Source organism: Anser anser (assembly GCF_964211835.1).
Source record: "Anser anser genome assembly, chromosome: 3".
Taxonomy (NCBI): Eukaryota; Metazoa; Chordata; class Aves; order Anseriformes; family Anatidae; genus Anser; species Anser anser.
The window spans coordinates 108,471,736-108,493,620 of NC_139722.1; the positions used below are offsets into that span (position 1 = coordinate 108,471,736).

A 21,885-nucleotide genomic window follows, 5' to 3' on the forward strand; every position below is an offset into this window, starting at 1 on the left:
TTTGTTTTCTAAGTGCTAATTGGACCCTGTAGCATATAGTCTAATTAGATGCATCTCAGCTTTTATGCTTTGCTGTAGGCATCACTCCACCTTGCTTCCCATCATTGGCAGTACCACATACATGTCCCACCTGATCCTGGACACCGCAGAGGAAGTGCTCACTGTGACTGAGCAGAGACTTCCTTCTGAACGAGACTTGCTTAGTTTTCTGCTAAAAAATCCCTGTGATATCTGGGTTATGGTTTTCAGCTGGCATCTGATTTGCTTCGAAGGGTCACGTGCCTTTCTTTGCACAGACCTAGTGTGACCCACAGCGTATCGAACACCTCACACTGCGTCTGCCTAGCGATTTGTCAGGTTTCTCCAAAGATGTGAAGCACCATCAGAAGGTACTTGTCTTTCTGTGACTGCAGGGGAGTTTAGGAAAGCTGGGTATACCTGGCCCTGTAACGACCTTCCCCTCTTCACTGAGCAGTTCCTTTCCACACTGAAGGCTTAAGTGTCTTTTCTCCATTTTTGTATTTAAGTCCCTTCTACCTTCAGGTAGTCAATGCACAAAGTATGGCTGTTCTCACTGGCTGTTGGACATCATTTTCTTGCTAGAAATAGGTTAGCTAAGTAATGGCCAAAAATGTTTCACCTAGATGAATACGCCATTCCAGCCCAGGGGTATCCATGTAAATGTGTCAGGTCCCCCCACCCCAGGCCCCCTTATTCCTTCAACACCTCTGCTCATTTCACAAGTCTTTGAAAACCTCAGATTTTTTATTATCATATTGTATGAATATCTTTGTGACATGAAGAGGCTGACATCCTGTTGCAATAACCTTTTCAGCAAAGCTCAGTTAAGGCTCAGCTTCGCACTGCCCTTGCTACCATGACAAGAAAGCACTTCTTTAGCAGAAAGGAGGAAACTGAGGGTGAGCCCTGCTCTCATCTGTAATTGAATTAGTCAGTGTGCCTCTCCTGTTGCTGAAGTAGGAAATCCAGTGTCAGAAAGGAGCAGCTGAAATGAAGAATGAAGAAATTAGTATTAGAGCTGAAGACCAAAAGTATTCTCATCAGCATATACACCCAGACGGTAGGAAGTCAGGCATGGACAGCTTCAAGAGGATTATCATTTCCTTTGTACACTCTGCCAGCCACAGCAGGATTAAATAATGATTTTTCCAGACTGAAGCTGGGAGAAATTAACATAGCTGGCCCCAAAATGTGCACCAACCTACAAAGAAATTCATACTAGGGAGCCTGTTCAAAGTTCCTCAAACCACTGAGGAGTGTCCCATCCATTTCATCTGGCTTCAGATCAGACTCCAGAAAAGCCAGGACAGCAAAGGCTCTCTTTGGGAGAAAACCTTAGCTCAAGACTCCAGTTGGGGCAGACCTCACAAGCCCCATTGCTGTCAAGTATTGAGGAACAATTGTCTCTCAAAGGCCACAAGATGATGATGTAAATTCACACCCCTCCATTCAGCTTGTGTGCAGGACCACAATGTCACAGGGATGCCAGATGCCGCTGCATGAAAGTCAGGGAGACAACGCTATGGTGGATGTAAATAAGCCTTGCTCCACTCAGACAAGCACAGATCCCTGTTTTTACCCTCCCGATATCATTTCTGCAATATTGAAACCCTTAGGCACCAAAAAGAGAGACATGGTAAAAGCAAAGAACTGATTGAGAAAATATGTCCTTGCATTAGCATTCAAATGTTTCAGAAGGCCAGTGTTTTCCTCTGGAAATAGTGGGATGATCTTCAAAAGCAAAGGGATTCTGAAAACAGAGAGAAAGGTAACCTCAAATTGCTGGACGAATCCCTTTCATTACGCTGCTTTCTGTGGGCAAGGTCCAGAACCTTTGTTCTCTCTCATATGAAGTTAAAGAGAAGCCAAGATGATTTTTAAAGAGCACTGAGGTGACTCAGCCTAATTACTCCAGCAGCAGCAATGGCAAGTGCAACATGCTTGAGATTCCTGTTGTGACCTTGTGCCTTGCTCCAAGCCACATGCTTTCAGATAATAAAATAGTAAAAACCCTTCTTCTCCCTGGTAAAAGGGCTCATTTGAAAGGGGACTCATTCCAGTCTAGTGACAGCACTGCTTCCATTTTCAGCCCTGACATGTTTTTCTTTCCATGGAGCCATCGCACTTCACACACAGCCTCCACAGCATCCTCCCCTGCCCGGGGCTCTGCCACATTGCCTAACAATGAGTTGCAGGAGGGAGATTTCAAACTGCAGTCCTTCCCATGAAGGGAAGCAGCACTGTGGAGAGGAAGGGACCACATCCAGCCCGCTCTGGAATCCAGCACCGACCCTAGTGGTGTGCGCACCACTTGTCACCTGTCCTACTGCCCAAGGCTGCCAAAATCTCAGACAGTTGTGGCTGTTCCACACTACCTACCAGAGCTATCAGGAAACCTTCTGCCTTCCAAATCTCCCACTTCCTGGCATTCCGGTTCCTCCCCATCATCCCACATGTCTATGGACACTTGAAGTCCCTCCCTGTGCCCAGTAGCATCCTGTGGGACGTATATGCTCACATCCCCTGAAAGGGTTGCTTTAAGTGGATATTTCACTCAACTGCTTTTCACCCTCCAGCATGAGGACACCACAGATCATGTCTAAATCTGTCTCAGCTGGAGGTTTGAAATGTCACAGAGACATTTGCTGAGGGAGTCGAGGACAAAGTCATGCAGCACCCACCTCCATCAGGAGCTGTGCCCCACGACAGCAACTTCCCATCTCTGAAAGTTTTGTTTACTGTGCCGCTGTTTGGATGAAGAACCATGAGGTAACTTCACCGAGCAAGAATAGCTCTACCTATCATTATATGAGAAAGACATCTTTCCTCAGTCAGCAGACAGCTTTTATGTAGTGGGAGATAGAAATATAAGAAAAAGTGCAATATATCTTACCCTGTACTCTGAGTGGTTTTGCTACCATGAGAACCTCATCTCTGAATTGAAAGGGAACAAAGGCTCAGATAACACTCTGCAATAACATTTGTATCCTGTTCTGAAGAGGATTAGAGCCTGGCCTTGTGCTGTTTTCTGGTGGAGAAAAAAAGTGTGGGCGATTAACTTAGTGTCATTAGGATGCTCTTGGTACCATCTGTATCTTTTTCACTGCCACCAGCACTTGCCCAGGACAAGAATCCCCACTGTGCTACAAATCAAAGCTAACACCTTGGAAATGTAAGAAAAATGCATGAGCCTTTCCTCAACATTTTACATCTTAGAAAAAGTGAGAGAGACACGGAGAGGGAGCAGAGGCCAGAGGGGGAGCGCTGGTCACTACAGCAGACAGCTGCTTTAGACCTCTGGCTGCATAATGGTCATGAAGTCATTTAGCACTGATCAAATGATGGAAACGGTTGTTCATGAATATTTTATTGGAATATTTTCACAAAGTATGCATTTCAGTCAAGAAGCATGTGTTTGCCCAGTGCTGCATAAAGATGAAAGGGAGAGAGGGAGGGAGGAAGAGGATAGGAGAGGGGAGAGAGTGAGCCCTGAAATAATTATCAAATCCCTCCCCACATGAATGGCTTCCTGCTGAAATCCTCTGATGGATAAATGCAATAGAGATATCAGACTGGGATAGTTTTTGTGCCTCACTAGCACAGCTCCACTTCTGTAGCTTCACTCTGGCACTGTAAGTTTAAGTGTTCACCCAGTTCATGCTTCTGCATCCAGACCTTCGTCCTGTTCACTTGCTACCACCTGTGGACATTCCCCCATCCTCTCTCACACCCTTTCATGTAAAGCTGCTGCTGTGTGAATGAGATGGGGCTGTTGCTCCTCATCTCCCCTCTTGGGATACATGTTGCTTGGGCTGCCTGATCCCCAGGCACATTGCTTCTCAGCCTGCAGTGAAGGCTGCTAACTCATGCTCTCCTTCTCGTGAGCTGGGACGGGCAAAGGGCACCGACCGCTGTGCTGTCAGCAGCCCAGCCGACGGATGGTGGCTCAAACCATAGCATGGCATGCTTGTCTCTACCACAAAAAGTGGCACCCTGTATTTGACAAGAGTGAAGGGTTTCCAGCTGGGTTTGGCTGGAAAAGGAGAGGCAATCTTATAGCACTCCTCTGCCTGCCTGGATGTAGTACAGAAGTCCTGGGCATGAGATGGACAAGTTAAAGGTGTCTACAGGTGAGAGAGGCTTGCTTCTCCGTAGTGGCTGTCATCCTGCCAGATGCCCAGGGGAGCACAGTCTCCTCCTAGTACCTCGCAGGGGAGGGATTGAAGAGCAAGAGGCAAAACCCTTTCATATCAAAGGGAATCTGTTCCGACTTCCGAGGCTTGCATTTCACAGAACGAGTCCCTTCTTCAGCAGGCATCCTGCTGAGCCTTTTATCGCTCATCACAGGCAGAGTGTGGCACATGTGCTGCGTCCCCCCGCAGTGAGAGTATCAGTGCGTCCCCTGCCGCTCCCGTTCGGCACAGGACATGTAGACAGGGATGCTCACAACCCTCCTGCTGCCAAGGTCCTGGCACAGACAGCGACTGCTGTTCTGGGTGGATTTTCATATTCCATTACTTTTGGCAGACACGGCAATGCCAATTAAAAGGCGAGCGGTGAGATATTGCTGTATGCACACAGCAAGTAGAAGGAGAGGGAAAGAGAGGAGAAGCAGACATCACCTAGTTGTTTGTACTCCCTGGAATAATTTGATATTTAAAAAAAAACTTTGCCAGGCTGTTGATGACCCCTCAGAGCCACTAAGAGAGATCCTTATTAGCAATCTATGCCCTCCCTGTTAGACAATCAGGAGTTCTGTTTGTATGCTAATAGGTTTCCACCGAGGAAGAGCCCTACCCCTGTGGAGCAGTTTGTTAAAGGGAGAGGAGACCTTTGGGATGGCCTTTTCCTTCCACCAATTATCATCAAAGCAACAAATCTTCTGACTGTGGGCTCCATGAATAAAAAATATAATGGTCCCAGCACGCCAGTGTAAGAATTGCTGCAACTCTGCTCCTTCATACTCCTTTCTCTTAGCGTGGCAATAGAAGCCTGCAGCAAGAAAACAATATCATGAGGTGTTTATTGTAGATGTTAATAAGATGCTGGAGGAAGATAGAGTACCAAAGCTAGAGAATCCTTGGAGATACCTGTCTCAAGCCAATTTGCTTTCTTCCTATGGGCAGGAATAAGAGCTGACTCAGACATAGTGAAAGCACATTAGCAAGATGTTCTTGCCGTCGTGGAGGTGAAAAAAAGTAGCTCTGTGCTGCAAGACCCACATGAGTCCCATGTTTATTGTCAGTCTTTTGTTAAGGCACTGAAGTTGTGGGATCTTGCTGGTCTTTCTGTGATGCCAGCAGCCAAACTGGTTTGGGAGAGGCTGGTACAAGTGCTTGGTGACTCACCCCTTAGCAGCAGCTTTTCTGGAGAGCTCCCCTGATCCTTTGTCTTTCTGCCCTGCTCACCATGCAGCAGAAGGATGAGCAAAGACTCTCCAGCTTTCTCCATCTGCTGATGGGCTCCATCCAGCTGCCCACCCCTGGGCAGATAGTGCTGCTGCTTGGATGTCTTTTACACACCCACAGCCTAGCTTCTTTCCCACTGAAACTCTTGGCATAAGAACACAATGTACGACACCATCTGCCCTTCACACAGCTCGCATCCACGTAAGAGGATGGACATAATGCCCACAGAATGCAAGGACAGGGTTGCTGTCCTTGAAAGAAGAAAGAGAGGGTGAACCAGGAACACAGAGGCAACAAGAGGAACAGAAATGAGCAACAGGAGATCAAAAAGGACGAAGTCTATAGGGGAAGAGAAGGGCTGAGATAAAGCCCTTTCACAGGCCCCACACATGCAATCCACTGTACCACTGAAGCACAGGATTGCCTGCCTGGGTGTACTGCTGTTGTAGGAGCGAGGACTTTTGTATACAAGAGATTAGGAGCTAGTTTCTCTGTTGGCATCACAATGCTGCAATGTGTTCTTGCTAGAGAACATGGAGTTCTTGTCTTACAGACGCTGAGTCACAGGAAAGACAGAGCAGTCATTTCAGGGTGTTGACAGCTTAATACAAGGTTAGGCCTTCTATTTCCATGCCAACAGCATGGTGACAAATACAAATGAATTGTTCCAGGTCAGCTGATGAACTTTCCCCACAGTGAAAAATGAGATCGTGTTGAGTCTTCCTCTAACAAGTGTGGAGCTGAGTCAAGATATGAGCATGCTCTCCAGTTTCTTCAGCCTGTGCAGAGGTGTTGCTGGCATTAGTAGATGCTCGTGGGATGGATAGGGTAGGATGCCTGTCTTACAGCACTTTTTTTTTCTCCTTATTCATTTTTCCCCTTCTAACGGTGGTTTGGGGGGCTAGGCATGAAGGATAGAGATCACCTTCTTTGTATTACAGTGATCATATCACCTAAGTTCCCTTGCAGTTCCCAGGTCTCCCCCACAATATGGGCTGCCAAGCCAGGAATAATATGCTTATTACTACCCTGCTAGGTGTTCCCCAAGGTGGCAGAGGCAGCTTCAGGTCTGCATCCAGAAGCAGACATAAAATATCCCATAGGCCCAGACCATCTCTTCTGAGGGACACTACTCCACAGGAGTTTGCTCACTTGAGGCCACCCCAGCCCCAACGAGAGTAGAAACTTCCTCAAAAAGAGTCAATTTTCTGAAGAAGCAACACACGTTAGTACATATTTGTGTGTAACACATTTTTTGATACTGTTTTCTGCCCTTGATCAAAAAGAAATGTCACATTTCCTGCTCGGTTCCTTTCCTTTATCTCTTTTTAATCTTAAATGCAATTTGAGTTGTTCCAAAATTATTAATTCTCCCATGCCGGTTACCAACTCAAAAATTCCTGGTAGAAATAAGAACGGAAATCAGAGCTGAAAGCTTACCTACTACCAGTAATTCACAGTGCTTTTTGAAGACTTTAATCAAGAGTAAGCAGATTTTTTGCTCAAAAAGTGGTGACTTTGGCTCTGAACCTAAATAGGTGCAATTTTTATGTCAGTAAAAACAATGTTTTTAATTAAATAGATATAGGAGTAGAATATTAGCTTAATGGATTAACTCAACATGTCACCCTTCATTATAAACCTGCAATGCTGAACTCTCCTGGGAACAGACGAAAGTTCTGGGCCAAACCAAGGGCCCACCCAACCCGATAACCCGTCCCCACTGGTGTCATAAACAGATAGGAAGACAGGGCTTTAAGAACAGCGCAAGCATGTGCTTCCATATTGCTTTCACAATGTTGTTCCCAAATAATATCCACAATACATGAATTACTAAAATCTCAGTAATGAAACAAGTTCTAATACAATATCCCCTTTGAAACTGTACCTTGAAAGAAAACACTTTGCTGCTGAGTTCAAAAGGAAAAATAAATACAGTTTCAGATCTTTGGTGTCAGATGTAGCAGTATACAAGGATGACAGAGTCCTTTACGCTCAACAGGAATTATATACTGGATCATTCTGTTCACTATCTCATGCAGAAAACCATCAGTGTTAATATAAGATGCAGCTCAAAAGCCGGTGAGTGGACCTAGTCCCCTCTGGTTATTTATTATACAAGCAGAATGAGAAGGATGTTGTCTGTGACCTCTGTTGCCTTATTTTTAAAATATGCTGTTTGCTGAATAGCTAGATTAGAGGTAGAGATCCCCCAAACACCTTGTTCCAGTTCATTACTCAGTCTTACAAGGAAAGTCTCTTTGCTCTCCTGGAATGAGCTGTTCTGCACCAGGCATTACATAGGTGTGAGATGGGGAGCAGGCCTGTCTGAGAATGAGTGTGTGAGAATAACTGATTCTCCAAATCCTGGGAGGTTTCAAAAAAGTATTACCACATAGTAATAATAATAACAACAACAAGAGGAAAGAAAAAAGGGAAAAAAGGGAAAAAAAAAAAACATAAAAGAAAAAGAGTGTGAGGTTAATCTGAAGTGATCTTCAAAAAATTCATGGAATCAGGTATGGGGAAAAAAAATGTGTATGCAATTAAATGAAGTGTTTTATTTGACTAAATTAAGACATTTTGTTTTAAGTAATGGGGTTAGGTTAATCATTCCCATCAGAAGAAAAAGATAACTAATCTTTTTTATTTTTATTTTTTGTTAATAAAAGTAAGACACCTAAGTACTGCCAGAAAGAGTTCATTTTTGTCCAGAGCCATTTATATATCTGTCACTGCTTACAAGAGATCCTGGACATCTGAGACACCTGAAACAAGTACCTAAACATAAAGACTTTTGTGACACCCTGCTGGGTTTGCTACTGTCATGTGGGCTTGCAGCCAAAGTGAGAAGACAGGAAAGAGATGACTATTACACTAGGGAGCTGCTGCTCATGTCTAGGAATGGTGGAGGATAGAAAGAGAAGGAACTGAAATTTGGGTCTTGCTTTTTACTCAAACACAAGTTGCTGGGCTCTGCAGGGTTGTGTCTGGCACTTCCTACTTCACCTTGGGAAAGTGGGCCATCAGCAGTTTGCAGGCATTGAATTTATGGCTCGGTGCAATTTAGCTATCTTACAGATTTATCTTGTGCAAGGGAATTCCCTGTGCAGTCAATAACAAGTTAAGGCTAGGCATTTCTTTGCTGGTAAGATATAGATGTAACCACTAGCAAAACTAGCAGGTTGTGTTAATTTTTGTGGCCTTTGTCTGCCTGCCTGTCCATCAGCCCTTACTGAGAGCTTTTCAATCCATTGGCCACTTGTGCCGTAAGGTAAGCAGAGTAGCAGAGCTGACCTGACGGTAAAGAATTTTTTCCTAATGTCCAGTCTGATGACAAGATCCATTCAGTATTGAGATAAGCTGAGGGGAAGGCGGGTGATACTCAGCCCATTCCTCGTGCTGGGCGCCAGTCAAGCTGCACGAACACTCGAGCTAGGGGGTGTTCCAGACAAGGTGAGGGGCCGGGATGCATTCAGGGCTTCCAGCTGTGCCAGATGCACTCTTTTAGAAGAGTAGATACTAGTGATATTAGTATCAGTAATAGTATCACTAGTATCACTAGATATTAGCATATCAGTGATATGGGTGATATTAGTATCATACCCCGAGTTACTTCAGAGTCACTTTCCTCTGTGGGCTCCTAAACAAAGCTCCTTGTCTCTTTTCAAAGCCAAAGTCCTTAACAGGAAGGAGCGGGCCTTATTCATACTGTGGACATCAGCTTATTGCAGAGCTGGCTGATACAGAGAGCTCTAGCAGCGTAAACTGATTTGCTTCTTAAAGCAATACAATAAAACCAGCGAATACTCTGTGTAGACATTCTGAAGCCTTTTCAATTTAGTTAGATTTCTTTCTGGTTGATGTTGAAGTAAAAGAACTTAAGCGTCATCAGGATACCTTTCAGGAGCCTGGGTTTGCTGCAGCTTCCACAGCAACATTGGATCAACAGGAATCCTTCCAGTGCCTCCAAAGGACTGTGAACCTGGCCTATTGGCATCGACAGAGAACTTGCAGATTGGTCTCCTTCCTGCCCACATGGAAATTAAAGGCAAACCCTTGATTCTTTGTTCAGATTGAACTCTAAAAGGGGTATATCCCCACTGAAGTTATTCTCCTTGAGAGAGTGCTGCAGGATTACTTGCTCTTAATTACTTGCAGTCTGCCTCCTGTTATACAGCAAATCCATTACAATTTCTGACATACTGTAAAAGAGATAGCATGTTAAATCACACATAGCCTGTGACTCTCCTTGCCCTCAGGACTTTTTCTGTTTGATCAAATATGCTGAAAACCCAGGAAGAGCTGTCTCCAAGTGCTTTTCAGACAAATGTGCTCCTTGAAGGAAGAGGATTACATTACCTCACATTCACTGTTGGAAGAGAGTCCACAGAGTCCACAGAGCCTGGTATCTTCTTACTCTGCTAGTTAAGCTATCAAATGACAAAAAGTTTCTCAGAAATAGCTTGGGCTGGGTCTCCTGCCACCACAGCGATCAGAGAGCAGAGGTTGATCAGAGGAATCGCAGACTTTTCAGACTGGTCAGTCAAACAGTACCCCAGCAGCAATCCTTGTAACAATTCCATGTAACCCCATGAACTGGGAAGCCAACCTAGGAAAAAAAACCAGCAAACAAACAAACAAAAAAAAACTGTCTCAAGAAAACCAGTCTCTCCCAACAACAGATCAGAAAAAGCTACTCTGAATGTCCTCAGCACATGAAATTGGGAGTAGATAAACAACAGGATAACGTAGATACACCTGGAGTAATCGAGGATGCTCGTGATACAAAGCTGAAAAAAAATACTGGTATCAACAAACAAGAGTGTTTCTTCAAGAGTTCTTAATTTTACCTCAAAAAATCATTAACAAAATTTCCTATTAGATAGGAGATTTTATAACTTACCTAAAATCCAGAGATTTTTTTTCAGCTCAAATCAGGGCAGCTGCAGATGAGACAATGAGAGTTCGGAACTGGAGGAAGTCATTCTCTGTACAAACCTCTTCCTGTCAAGAGAAGAAATCATCCCAGAGGCACTTTCAAACCTGCAGAGGCTCTTTCCCTGTTCTTGTCCCCTGTCAGGTGTGGCTCAGGGTGCCCAAGGCAGGAGTCCCATGACATCCTTGCCCCACCATCCTTTTCTTGTCTGCTCTCAGGGTGGGAGGTGGGGGCAAAATGGCCTGCTCGTACACCCCAAGGCACAGCAAACTGAGCCAAAATGAGGAGCCCCGGCTTGGTGCTGGGGATTGGTGCCATCATTCCACATGAGACGTACACTCACGGCTTGGTGTTGGGTCATGTGGCCATCCTCATGGACAGAAAAGGTCCCAAAACTGAGGTCTGAGATCCACGACTACCCAGGCTGGGACCACACATTGCACTTTGATAAAAGTGGATTTGGAGAGTCATGGGGCAGAAGGGTTGGATGCAGACAGAGGGAATTTACTCCACACCAACCCTATAGAAGAAGATAGTGGTAGAAAGATGTGAATGCAGATCTTTCCAAATTCAGGAGATGGTTGTAAATAGCTTATATATAAGCTATTATATATAATATATATGAAGGCTAATAGCCTTCATATAAAGAAGAAACAAACTACCAGTTAAATGGGGGGGGCGGGGGGTGAGGCAGAGATCATTAGGTTAGAATTGGTCATTAATAATTATTTGATAAACATAAGTGGTACCTGGGTAGCTGCATCCAACCTCCAGGCACAAATCCATGTGAGCTGCGTGGGCACACGTCTGTCAGCATGTGTAAACTAGGCTTCACCACGTCACCTTTCCCAAATTTTCTTCTCCCTTTTCATCACAAAATGGCAAAGTCTGTTTGAGGGCTAGAGAAAAACTGGAGAGGGTGAGATCTTCTTTACCATAAACATCTGAGGTTTCAAATTCCTTTATCTGCCAGGAAAACAAAATTGCCCTCATATTGCAGGCTGAGGTCTCATCCTCTCAAGTGCAATCAAATGAACTGCTGTTGCTGTGGAGCTCATCTAAAAACATCTCTCTGCATTCTGCTCACTCAGGCCTTTTACGCCTGCTGTTCTCATTATTATTCTCTTGTTTTTCCAACTGTCAAAATCTCACTCGGACATTTATAGTTTTATCTGCACTTGAATATACAATCAAACGCCACAGGCAGCACCAGCCGGGGGCTGAATCACGTCCTAGCCTACGTCATATTTTCAAATTCCAACAGAAAACATTGATACTGAAATGATCTAATGGCTCAAACCCAGATGTTATGAAAGTTGATCATGCAGAAGAGGCAGACTCATGCTGGTCTCCATTTACACCCTGTCCTCCCTATTCACACACTGTTTTCCTGAGCCTTTCTTGAGCTTCCAGGAATAAATCTCGTTCCCAGTACATCCCCTTCCATGAAAACAGCATCAGTTAATTTAAGGATAGTAGAAATTATTTTTCTTGTTCTCACTTGCCCCTTTGTCATTCAGGAGCTTGGTGTAATTTTGTTCAGACTGGAAGTTCCTGTACTGTTACAGGGCAAAGAAGGTGATGCTCACCCAAAAAGAATTGCCACTTCAAGGGCTGGCTGGAGTAAGATTTGGTTAAACTGCATATGAATGTGAAGGGCAATATAAGAGGTGACTCCAGACACAAGATGGTTACCTGCCTGCCTTTTGTGACGCACCTGCATTGCACAGAGATACGCTCTGGCCACTGAAAGCACAAATGTGTTTACTAGAATGAGGAATCGCTAGAGAAAGAAGTCCTCAGAGAATAAGTTTTCATACCAGCTTTTGTTTTGCCACTTGGAGGTGCAGCAGAGCACTTCAGACATATGGAAGAACCTGGAGCAGAGCAGCAGCAGCAGCTGCTTATAGCAGCTTATCCCCTCTCCAGATCTCAAGGAAGTTCTGTTGACGTCCCCGTATCATCTTTTTGGCATTGCTCCCAACTGCTAGTGGTATCTCAGCACTGCCCTACATGTAACGTGGCCCTCATAAGCTATCCCAACTGGATCTCAGTGCTACCAGACAGCAGAGCAGGTTATGGCCATGATCTTACACTTTTTAAAATTTAAATGCTCAGGGTAGCATTTAGAAGAGGGTTGATCCATCTCTGAAGGAAAGATAACAGTCCCAAGTTATCTAGTCTCTACCTATCAACACCGGAGAATGGACAGAAATCTCTTGAAGATGACCCAAGTAATTTGTTTTAGACACTGCTGTCAAAAGGCTGGATTAGACTGAGCTGGACACCTGCCTTTGAAGAGGAAATGAAACTTCAGCATCACGAGAAATTAAGTCCAGCACTGAGACTTGGAGGTTTGCATATCTGTTTAGGAGTGTCTGCATTTCAGATGACACCTTCTTCCCTCTGTTTCCACGGTAAAGTCCAGGCAGGGAATGGCCACTTGAGACTTGTGTTCATTTCCTGGGCCAACCTCACAGCAGAACTGATGGAAACCTCCAGAAGAGCCTTTTAGTTTCTACTGGGCTGATGTTTCTGTTATGTTGTGGGCATAAAGGAATTTGCAAATGCCTGACAGAGTGCAGGACCATCTGTCATTTATTTTTCACCATTTCTGCCTGTGGAGCTGTCTGATGGGACTTGAATAGCCCTTCTGTTGCCAGAGAACTCTCCTTAAGCCTGAAAACTTCCCTGCCACATCCCAACCCATATGCCTGGTGCCTGCCAGCCCCATGCTCTTCCTTGCTGAGTGGCACCTCCCTTCTGTCATTCATGGTCCAAAGGAAAATCCTGACCAGCCTTTTCCCATCTGTATCTTGGGGAAAGTCTCTGAGGTCCTTTTCTTGTTCTTAGTGAAAGAAAGCAGTACAAACCCGAAGATGGGAGATATCATTGCCCAGAAATTCAAGATCAGCAGAAGTACAAGATGGACAAGCCAAAAACAGTGGCCAGGGCTTTTGCCTACAAGAAAGACGGAAGAAGAGATGGGAGCAGGAGCAGTTTCTGTATGAGTTACTCCTTTCGTGGCCTTTTTTTTGCACAACACTTGAAGATATAAGACTTGGTCTGGCTAGTGACTGCATGTAACCTGTGCATCCCTGCTCCCTGCTGGCCATTTCTCCCCACAAGGTGAAAAGAGATCCTCCTGCCACCTGACCAAGCAGGTGTGGATTCCCTCTTCTCCTGCTGCACAGGGCCATTCCTGCTGTCTAGCCTCAAGGAGTTGGAGCAGGATTAATAATTGTGATCAATGTGTTTCTTGTTTCCAGACACAGCATACCACAAGGTATTTTGTGAGTATGATATATGAGTCAGTGTGGGATACAGTAGAATGTTTTGGCCTTGCATCTGTACAGGTACAGTATTCATCTTCCCTCAGCCCGTAAAACATGCAGCCTGGAGACATGATGAATATGTTTTGCTGAAGCTCAAGTGGGAACTCCAGGGAAGTTCCTTGAAAGTGTTTCTAAACAAGACATTAATTTTGTTAGTTAAACAAAGAAAGAAAAACTTTCAGGCCTTCTTAGCCCTTCTACAAACCCCCACTCCCCACCCTGCCCCTTTCCTGGGTTGCTTCCAAAGCCTCTAGAAGGCAGGATTGAGTGAGGGCTGGTTGAGTACCTCAACCTTCATGGCAGCCTGTGTCAGTAGCTGACAAGTCACTGGTCATACCTGGACATCCAGAGGATAAAACCCAAAGCAAAACCAAGAGGCGGGGTTCGTCCCAGGATACGAACCCTTTGCAAGGAAGGTATCTCATCTTCTGGCTGTGCAGCGAGGGAACCTGGTGCTGATGTGATGAATTTTCCCCCACTCATAATTCATCTTGTGTCTTGCACTCATCCCCTGCTCTGTTTATCAAACCTGTTGGTCCCACTGCTGCCCAAAGACTGTATTAAATTGCTTCATCAATCATCTGGCTGCCAGACACAGTCTTGCTAAGGAAGGGAAGAAGCAAATGGATAGAAACGCCATAAAACTCCACACATTATATAATTCTGATTAAGAAAATTGCTTACTTCTGCACTCACTTTTAAGCCCATTAGAATAGCTGTTTTGTATTCCTTACTAGCTAAATTAAGGTACTTATCTTGAAGATGATTTAGTGAATCAAAGCCTTTGTTACTATGGCATTTAGATCTTCATTCTTGTACCAGTCCTTGCTGCATTACCTTCCAGAGTCAAGTATGATGGGCCAGTTAATAACAGCTAAGTATTCAGCCCAGTAATACTAATAGCTGGAGCTTTATTTTTCAGTGGAAGGAAAAAATGAAAGAAAACATTGCATTATCTGCTTTAGTGAGATCAGAGCTGTGTCTGCCAAAAGCAGCTCACAGAAATCCATTTCCAAACTGGGTATGAATGGCTGGACAAACACTGCCTTTGTACTATTTGACACATCAGCCCAAGGGCCCTCATGGTCAACATTACCCAATTTCCACCTCTAATGAGCAAAACACGTGGGTGGATGCAGGGATTTCTCATCTTAGGCAAGGTTTCTGAGTAAACTGTGGTGCCCGTGGACATCCAGGGGTGCACGGAGCATGTCCATCACAGGTACTGTGGGCACCCAAGATGGGGATCTTTAGTGAAAGTGGAAACAGCATCAGCCTAATGCATCCTGCCTTGCACAATCTGCAGACTGGCTGAGTTCCTTAAAGGAGTTTTTAACCAAAATTTCATGGTGTTTTTTTTTTTTCCTTATTCAATTCAATATTTTTACCCAACACAAAGTGTTTTGTTTTGTTTTGTTTTGTTTTATTTTTAACTTAGATAAAATGGATCTTTTTCTGCAGTTTTAACCACAGTTGCATTATGAAAACATTAATCATTTGACCCAAAAATATGTATCAGAATGGGAGGTTGAATTTGTTTTGGTGCCTGAGGTCCCAGTGCTGTGGTGGACTGCAGATACCAAGAAGGATCTATGATAGATACCTGTCTGTGTACTTGCACCTTTTGGGGCTTCTGGAGCCTTGAATCACTACATCTGCCTACCTGTCTGTGGCATTTGATCTAGGTGGCCAGTTCTTCTAAGAAGAGAAACTTTATCTTTTAGTCTGATATACAGACACTATAAAATCACATAAACAGCCTGACCACTATATTTAGTTGTCTGCGTTTAGGTGCCTTAATTTCTCTTTAGGTTTTATGACTATTGGTCTCACCTTCTCTACCAGGCCAAGGAAAAGCGGGTGAGACTGGGTCTGACTGGTCTTTCTGATCTACACGAGGCATTTCTTGTCTTCATTTCCTATGTTGTGTTTGCTAGGGCAGAGTCATCCCTGGAATGGAAACCCCCAAACATAGTGTTATTTCTCTGTGTCATGAATAAAATGGGCTAGGCCATAAGCTGGTGGATAGCTACCAAAATCAAGGGACTTTCTCAAAGTACACAGAAATATCAAAGATCCCTGTTTAAAAATAAATAAATAAATAAATAAATAAATAAATAAAGTTCAAGAAAAACTGCTTATTAGTTGCCAGATGCTAACCTAATAAAATTGGCCATAATTGTATTTTGTGTAATAACCATTTTCCAGAACCATCTAGCTTAAACCTGCAGAAAGGCTATAATTTGCATATGGTGACATAGGGGAGTAATGGGATGGTTTTTCTAATTAGAAAATAGCAGAAAATTTTTCTTTGTCATAAGTAGGCACTTTCAGACTATTTTTACACTAGTGGAGGATGTTTTTTGTGTTGGTGATTTCTCCAATTCAGTGGAAACCTTTTTGAATGGACTAAAGGAAGAACATGAAATTGTCCTTCCGATGTGCCCTTACTAATGTTCTCTACATCCATAATTATAGGTAAATGTATTATATGTTTTGCTAAATCACAAAACACACATTAGTTTAAAAGAAAAAAAATATATAAAACACAACACTTGCAATAGGCAATTTGTTGGAAAGTAAAATTTCTGTGAAAGTGCAGGCCTGTTCCACAAGTAAAATCATGCTATATTGTAATGACAGAAGCTGTAAAATTCAGTAACTCTATGGCAACATACAGTTAATACAAAACATCTGTTTTTGGCTGGGTTGAATATTTTAACAAAAAGCTGGTTTTTCATCATAGGTGCAATTCACAAAGGTCAGGACTGTCCTCAAAGAGCTCACCAAGGGGAAAACAAACAAACAAACAAAAAGAACTCTTATTTGTGAGCGGATTTGTCACCAGTTTGAAGATCCTATCAGAAAAAAAAAAAAAAAAGGCTATTAGTGCTCAACAAATCAGTCTTCTGAATACCTTTGGATTGCTCAACACATCATTTTGGGTAGATCCTCAGGTTTTATTGAATCCAATGAAGACATAGTGTCAGGTTTTCAGATTATTTGACATTTTGGCTAATGGCTTCTTTTCCCTTGGAGTTTTGGGCTATTTTTAAGTGAAAAAATGCTGCTGCTTTGAAGCTTTACAAAGTTTCATTTAAAAGAGGTCAGCCCAAAATGTTGTAGAATTTTTCATAATATAACGTGACATTTCAGAAATGTCAAATTGAAATGTTCCAACGATTTCCAACTTTTCCTCCATTTTGGGTGTTGAAACTGTTTAACTCTGTTTATCCAAAGGCACAAACATCTTCAGTGCTGCAAATTTACGTTTAAGCCTAATAAATTCTACCTAACTTCAGTTATTAGGAGCCTTTCTGTTCAAAGCTTTTATTAACTATCTGAGGAATACCAAGTGCTTGGAGAAAATATTTGAGGAGAGCTGAATGACCACCTATTCCTACAGCTTTCTCTGCTTTCATTGCCAAGACTTTCAAGCAATCTTATTAGAAGCGTCCATGACTCCCAAAGCCCCTAGCACTTTTTCCAGAAAGGGTTCTGCTTCTGAGTGTCTGGAGATTCCGGGCAAGAAGCTCATAAAATCACTAATAACTCTGGTGAGGAATCTGGCTGGACATCCTTTGCAAAGTGAGTAGGATGCCTTCCCCATCTGAACTATAGGACACGATGCTAAGTGTAAACCTGAGAGTTGTTTATATGTTGCTGTTTGGAAATAGTCATTTTCCTCCTGCCTGCAGCCTGGTCCACCTCTCCTTTAATATGCATTGTTTGACATTGTTTCTGCCTGAAACATTTATTAGGCATTATGCTTAAAAAATGAGGTTGATGAATGAGAAGAGACGGTTCTCCTAATAAAGTCATTGACAAAAAGGCCAGGAGCCTTTTTGTCAGCTTGGAATCTTGTCATTTGTCCGCTGTAAATCGCTCTGAGCAGCAAGATAGTAAAAATGATAGAAAATGGAGCAAAAAGGGTCTAGAAAGTTAGATGATACTGAAGCAGAAAGTGTCCCAGCAAAATGAGCGTTTGTGGAGAAATACAATTAAAGCATTAAGAATTCCTCACTCATTGTAACAAGGGAACAAAAACTGTCCAGACCTTATGGAGCTCATATGCTTTTAAAAGACCTTTCTTGTAGGTGACAGATTTGTTACTGCCTCCTGGGTGACCCTGCTGCTATCACAAAACTGTCTATTACAAGACACCCTCCTTTCATCATGCTGCAAGATTGAAACCCGCTGAAAAGTCATTAGGCGGTCCTGTCAATGAGTAGATCAGTCCTGTCCAGTTCTGGCTTTCCTGCTTTGAGCAGGGATTATGCTTTTGTCTTGGGTCTTGGACTCAAAGGCATCAGGAAGGAGGGTGTTAGAAGAACCGATATCTGCATACTTCTGTAACTCCAGGTGTAGCTTTCTGCAGAGGCCATCCTGTTGATGTTAGTGTGACTGTGGCATCATCACAGAAGACAGTCCCAAACCGGGTGCATTTCTGCTTTCTGTGTTTGATATTTCAGCTGTACTAAAAAGCAGTAAATTTGTGAGGTTCACTGTACTCAAGCCTAAATGTCTGGCATGTAACTTCAGGAACTCCAGCTGGTCAGGTTGAATTCAAGGCACCTGCTAGGGTAATCAAACCTACATAGAACATGTGATGCCATTACCAGGGTTTTGGATCAGTCTTGTAAGCTACTGGATACCAGAGCGAGAGAAATCAAAGCCACTTTAACACCATCAAAATGGAAACTCCTCCTCCAGATGACACATCCAGCTGAATGCACCAAGAGGGAAGGCCATGGCTCCAACACCAATGGCCCCACTTCAGAATTGCACTGAAGCTTGCTCATTGTCACTGTGGTAATCAAGCAGAGTGTCCTGCTTGTGTGCATAAGCGTTCAGCTGAATCAAGTGTCTACCAGCTCTGGTTTCTTAAGTATTTGTATCCTGTACTAAAGCTCAGACCTAAGGTGAATGCAAGGTAACTGGTGGTGGCTGGCCTCTCTGTGGAGGTGATTGTGCACCAGTCATCCCACCTAGTCACTGTGCTCAAAAGTTCTGCACCGGGAAGGAAAAATCTACCCCCCTTGCCTTTGTCCAGGTAAGAACATTTTGGCTGACTTGGAAAAAAGTTTGGTTCCAAGTAGCACTTTTAAATGGCTTTTTCCTTGTTACCTTTCCCAGCCAGGTTGGAATCCACCCATCTTTCTGAAACAGGATTCTAGCTGTTTCTGAAGGGGACATAGGAGACTCTTGGCTTGCAGCCTATCTGCCCACATTCTCAGGAGGGGCTGAGCCATCTCAGGAATCATTGTGACACATAGTATTAAATCCTACAATATGTTTAAGCTTAAAGGCATTTAAAAATACTGCTTGAGATGCCTTTGGTTCCATCATCATCCCAATCGTACGAGTAATCTAATTCAACTAAAAAAGTATCTGATTTCCAACCAGTTTACAGTCATATCCCCAAGCATGTTTCAGCTAAGAAATGAGCATCTTGTCTTCATTTTCAGATGAAACAAATAAATATATTGCATTTTTGTTGTTGTGTATCTTGCAGACAAACAAAGCTGTAGCCAAGGGGGACTTCCACCATGCAAGCTCCAGCTCTCGGCGAGCACTCTTCCTGGCTGTGCTGTCCATCACAATCGGAACTGGCATCTATGTCGGGGTGGCCGTGGCTCTTATTGCCTATCTGTCCAAAAACAATCACTTATGAGCCTCAGGAAAGGGGGAGAACCAGCCACCCAGCACCTGCACTGCAGAACTCCACAGCAGATCAGACTGCATGGTTTTTCAAAAAGATCAAGAGACAAACAAACACCTTCTGGGGGCAGGTACAGGCTAAGATGGGCTTGTGCATTACTGTAGGGTGGGAAGGTGGCTGTGATGGGGCTAGTTCCACCGTTTGTGATGCACAAGTCTTGCTTCTCTTCATGAACCCCTGTGGAAGGAAGGAAGGAAGGAAGGAAGGAAGGAAGGAAGGAAGGAAGGAAGGAAGGAAGGAAGGAAGGAAGGAAGGAAGGAAGGAAGGAAGGAAGGAAGGAAGGAGAGAGAAGAGAAGAGAAGAGAAGAGAAGAGAAGAGAAGAGAAGAGAAGAGAAGAGAAGAGAAGAGAAGAGAAGAGAAGAGAAGAGAAGAGAAGAGAAGAGAAGAGAAGAGAAGAGAAGAGAAGAGAAGAGAAAAGAAAAGAAAAGAAAAGAAAAGAAAAGAAAAGAAAAGAAAAGAAAAGAAAAGAAAAGAAAAGAAAAGAAAAGAAAAGAAAAGAAAAGAAAAGAAAAGAAAAGAAAAATTGGGGGAGGTGTGGAGAGGAGTGTTTTGCCTTTGCCTTCTTTGCAATATGGTGTTTACAAGAAGCTGGCAAACAGAGATGTTCTCTGAATACCTTCTTGGTGACCTGAACTTTGCAGCCAGCATGAGCTTGTGCTTAGTTTGCTTGTTAAGCACGGCACTGAGATCTGGAAAAGTATGGACAGTGGCTGGTTCTCTGAAAGAGCAATATAACAACAGGAGGAAGAATGTTTTCTTTCTTTTTTTTGTTTCCTTCTCTCTCTTTTCCTTTTTTTTTTTTTTTTAATGCAGAACTCATTTGCCTAAGAGTGAGGCAGAGAATGGTATTTCCTACTCTTCTCATGTTGGTAGGTTTCCTGGAAGGAAAAAAGAAAATAATAATAAAAAATATTTTTCTTTCCTTTCTTTGTTTTTTTGGATTAAGATGTGACCCACAGGCCCACTCGATACAGAACAGCTGAGGTTACTGCATGACTTGGCTCCGCAGATTGAGTGTGAGGTCGAAGTAGCATGGGATCCATTGTAAAATGAATTTCTCCATCCAGTCACACCGTGATAACAACACATTCCTGTGGCATATTGCTCGCCGGGGTTGCTCCACCCTACTGTGGAGACATGCATAGCAGCAAATGCAAGAAACCTGGGGGAAAAATGCAAACTGAAATACTAACCATTTTTAAATTACAAAACATGGAAAAGCATGGGAATTAACCAGGGGAAGGAATGCTTCATACATTTCTGAGGTATTGCTCATACACAGAGCATCGAAGGGGATCACTCAGATTACAAGCTGACAGGTCCTCCATGGACCAGGGACACAATATAGCAATGGAGAGAAAAGCATGTCCCTTGATAAGTGATATAATGGTATATTGTAAGGGAATTGAGCATTATCCTTACTTCACTGACTAATTTACTTATTTATTATTTTATTCTTTACTCCTTCCCCGCAGTCACCCTTTTTTTTTGTTTTCTTACAAATGTACCATTTCACCAAGGATTTATGTGTATAGATATATATATATGTATCTACATACACATATACATATATCTATACAGAAACTGATCAAGACAATAAATATTTTATTATTCACTGCCTCCTGTTTTACCAACACCATTTCTTCACCCAAAGACCTTTTTGCCAACCTCTGTATTTTGTGTCTGTTTTGCTCTGGGATATTTTTTTTCCTTCTGTTTTGGGGTTGACATTATTTTAGTTTTGGCTTGACTTTTGTTTTTTTTTAGGGAGGAGGAGAACAAACACATTCAAAACTATTTTTCTGCTGGTTATAAAGTTTATTAAAATACATGGTATACAGCTGCTTTTGCTCTGTGTGACATTTTCTTTGGATGGATGTGAAGTATTAGACTGAGTGAAACTTGCCACAGCACCAGTGTGTGTTCACCTACCTGGAAAAATACCCATATGGACTATCCCATACAGTATCTGGACCCAAAAGCCTATTGCATTCACTGGCGGTTTTTCTTTGACATTGATTTTTTGGGCTTCAAATCAAACTTGGAGAACAGCAACGTTCTTCTATTCATCTTCATCAGTTCTCAGCTGCTAAAGCCCAGTAAATGCAGGGTTTTGGCCAGGTTTTGCTACTAAGGCAAAGTCAATTCTGTGGCTCTTCTTCCCCTTCAATTCTTTTTTTCTAGCAACTGCCATGGAGAGGGCCTTCACTTTGAAGGCAGGCATTAAAGAGTGGGCAACTTGGCATCTCCATTCTGGATTTTCACCAATAGGCAGTTTCAGGGTTTGGATAGGTGATGGGCAAGGACACAATTTGCAGCCTCCTTACTCTTCCAGCAGGATGCACAGGGTTTCCAGCTATGGTCCAAAGCAGTGCATCATGGCTTTAAAAACCAAGCTGGCATGTGTGTTGCAGTCCTCACCTCATGCACCTGGAGATCAGGTGGCTGGGACCACTGTG

The 21,885-nt window shown here is 43.3% G+C and overlaps 1 protein-coding gene across 1 annotated transcript in view; it reads left to right on the forward strand.

Annotated features, from left to right (window-relative positions):
- The window catches only part of SYNDIG1 (synapse differentiation inducing 1), a 73,226-nt gene extending 51,958 nt beyond the window's left edge, over positions 1-21,268 (forward strand). Inside the window, exon 4 of the mRNA XM_083828559.1 lies at positions 19,219-21,268. Within this exon, the coding sequence (XP_083684685.1) occupies positions 19,219-19,377 (159 nt within the window). The 3' untranslated portion in view covers positions 19,378-21,268. The remainder of the gene's footprint in view (positions 1-19,218) is intronic.
- Positions 21,269-21,885: the final 617 nt, after the last annotated feature.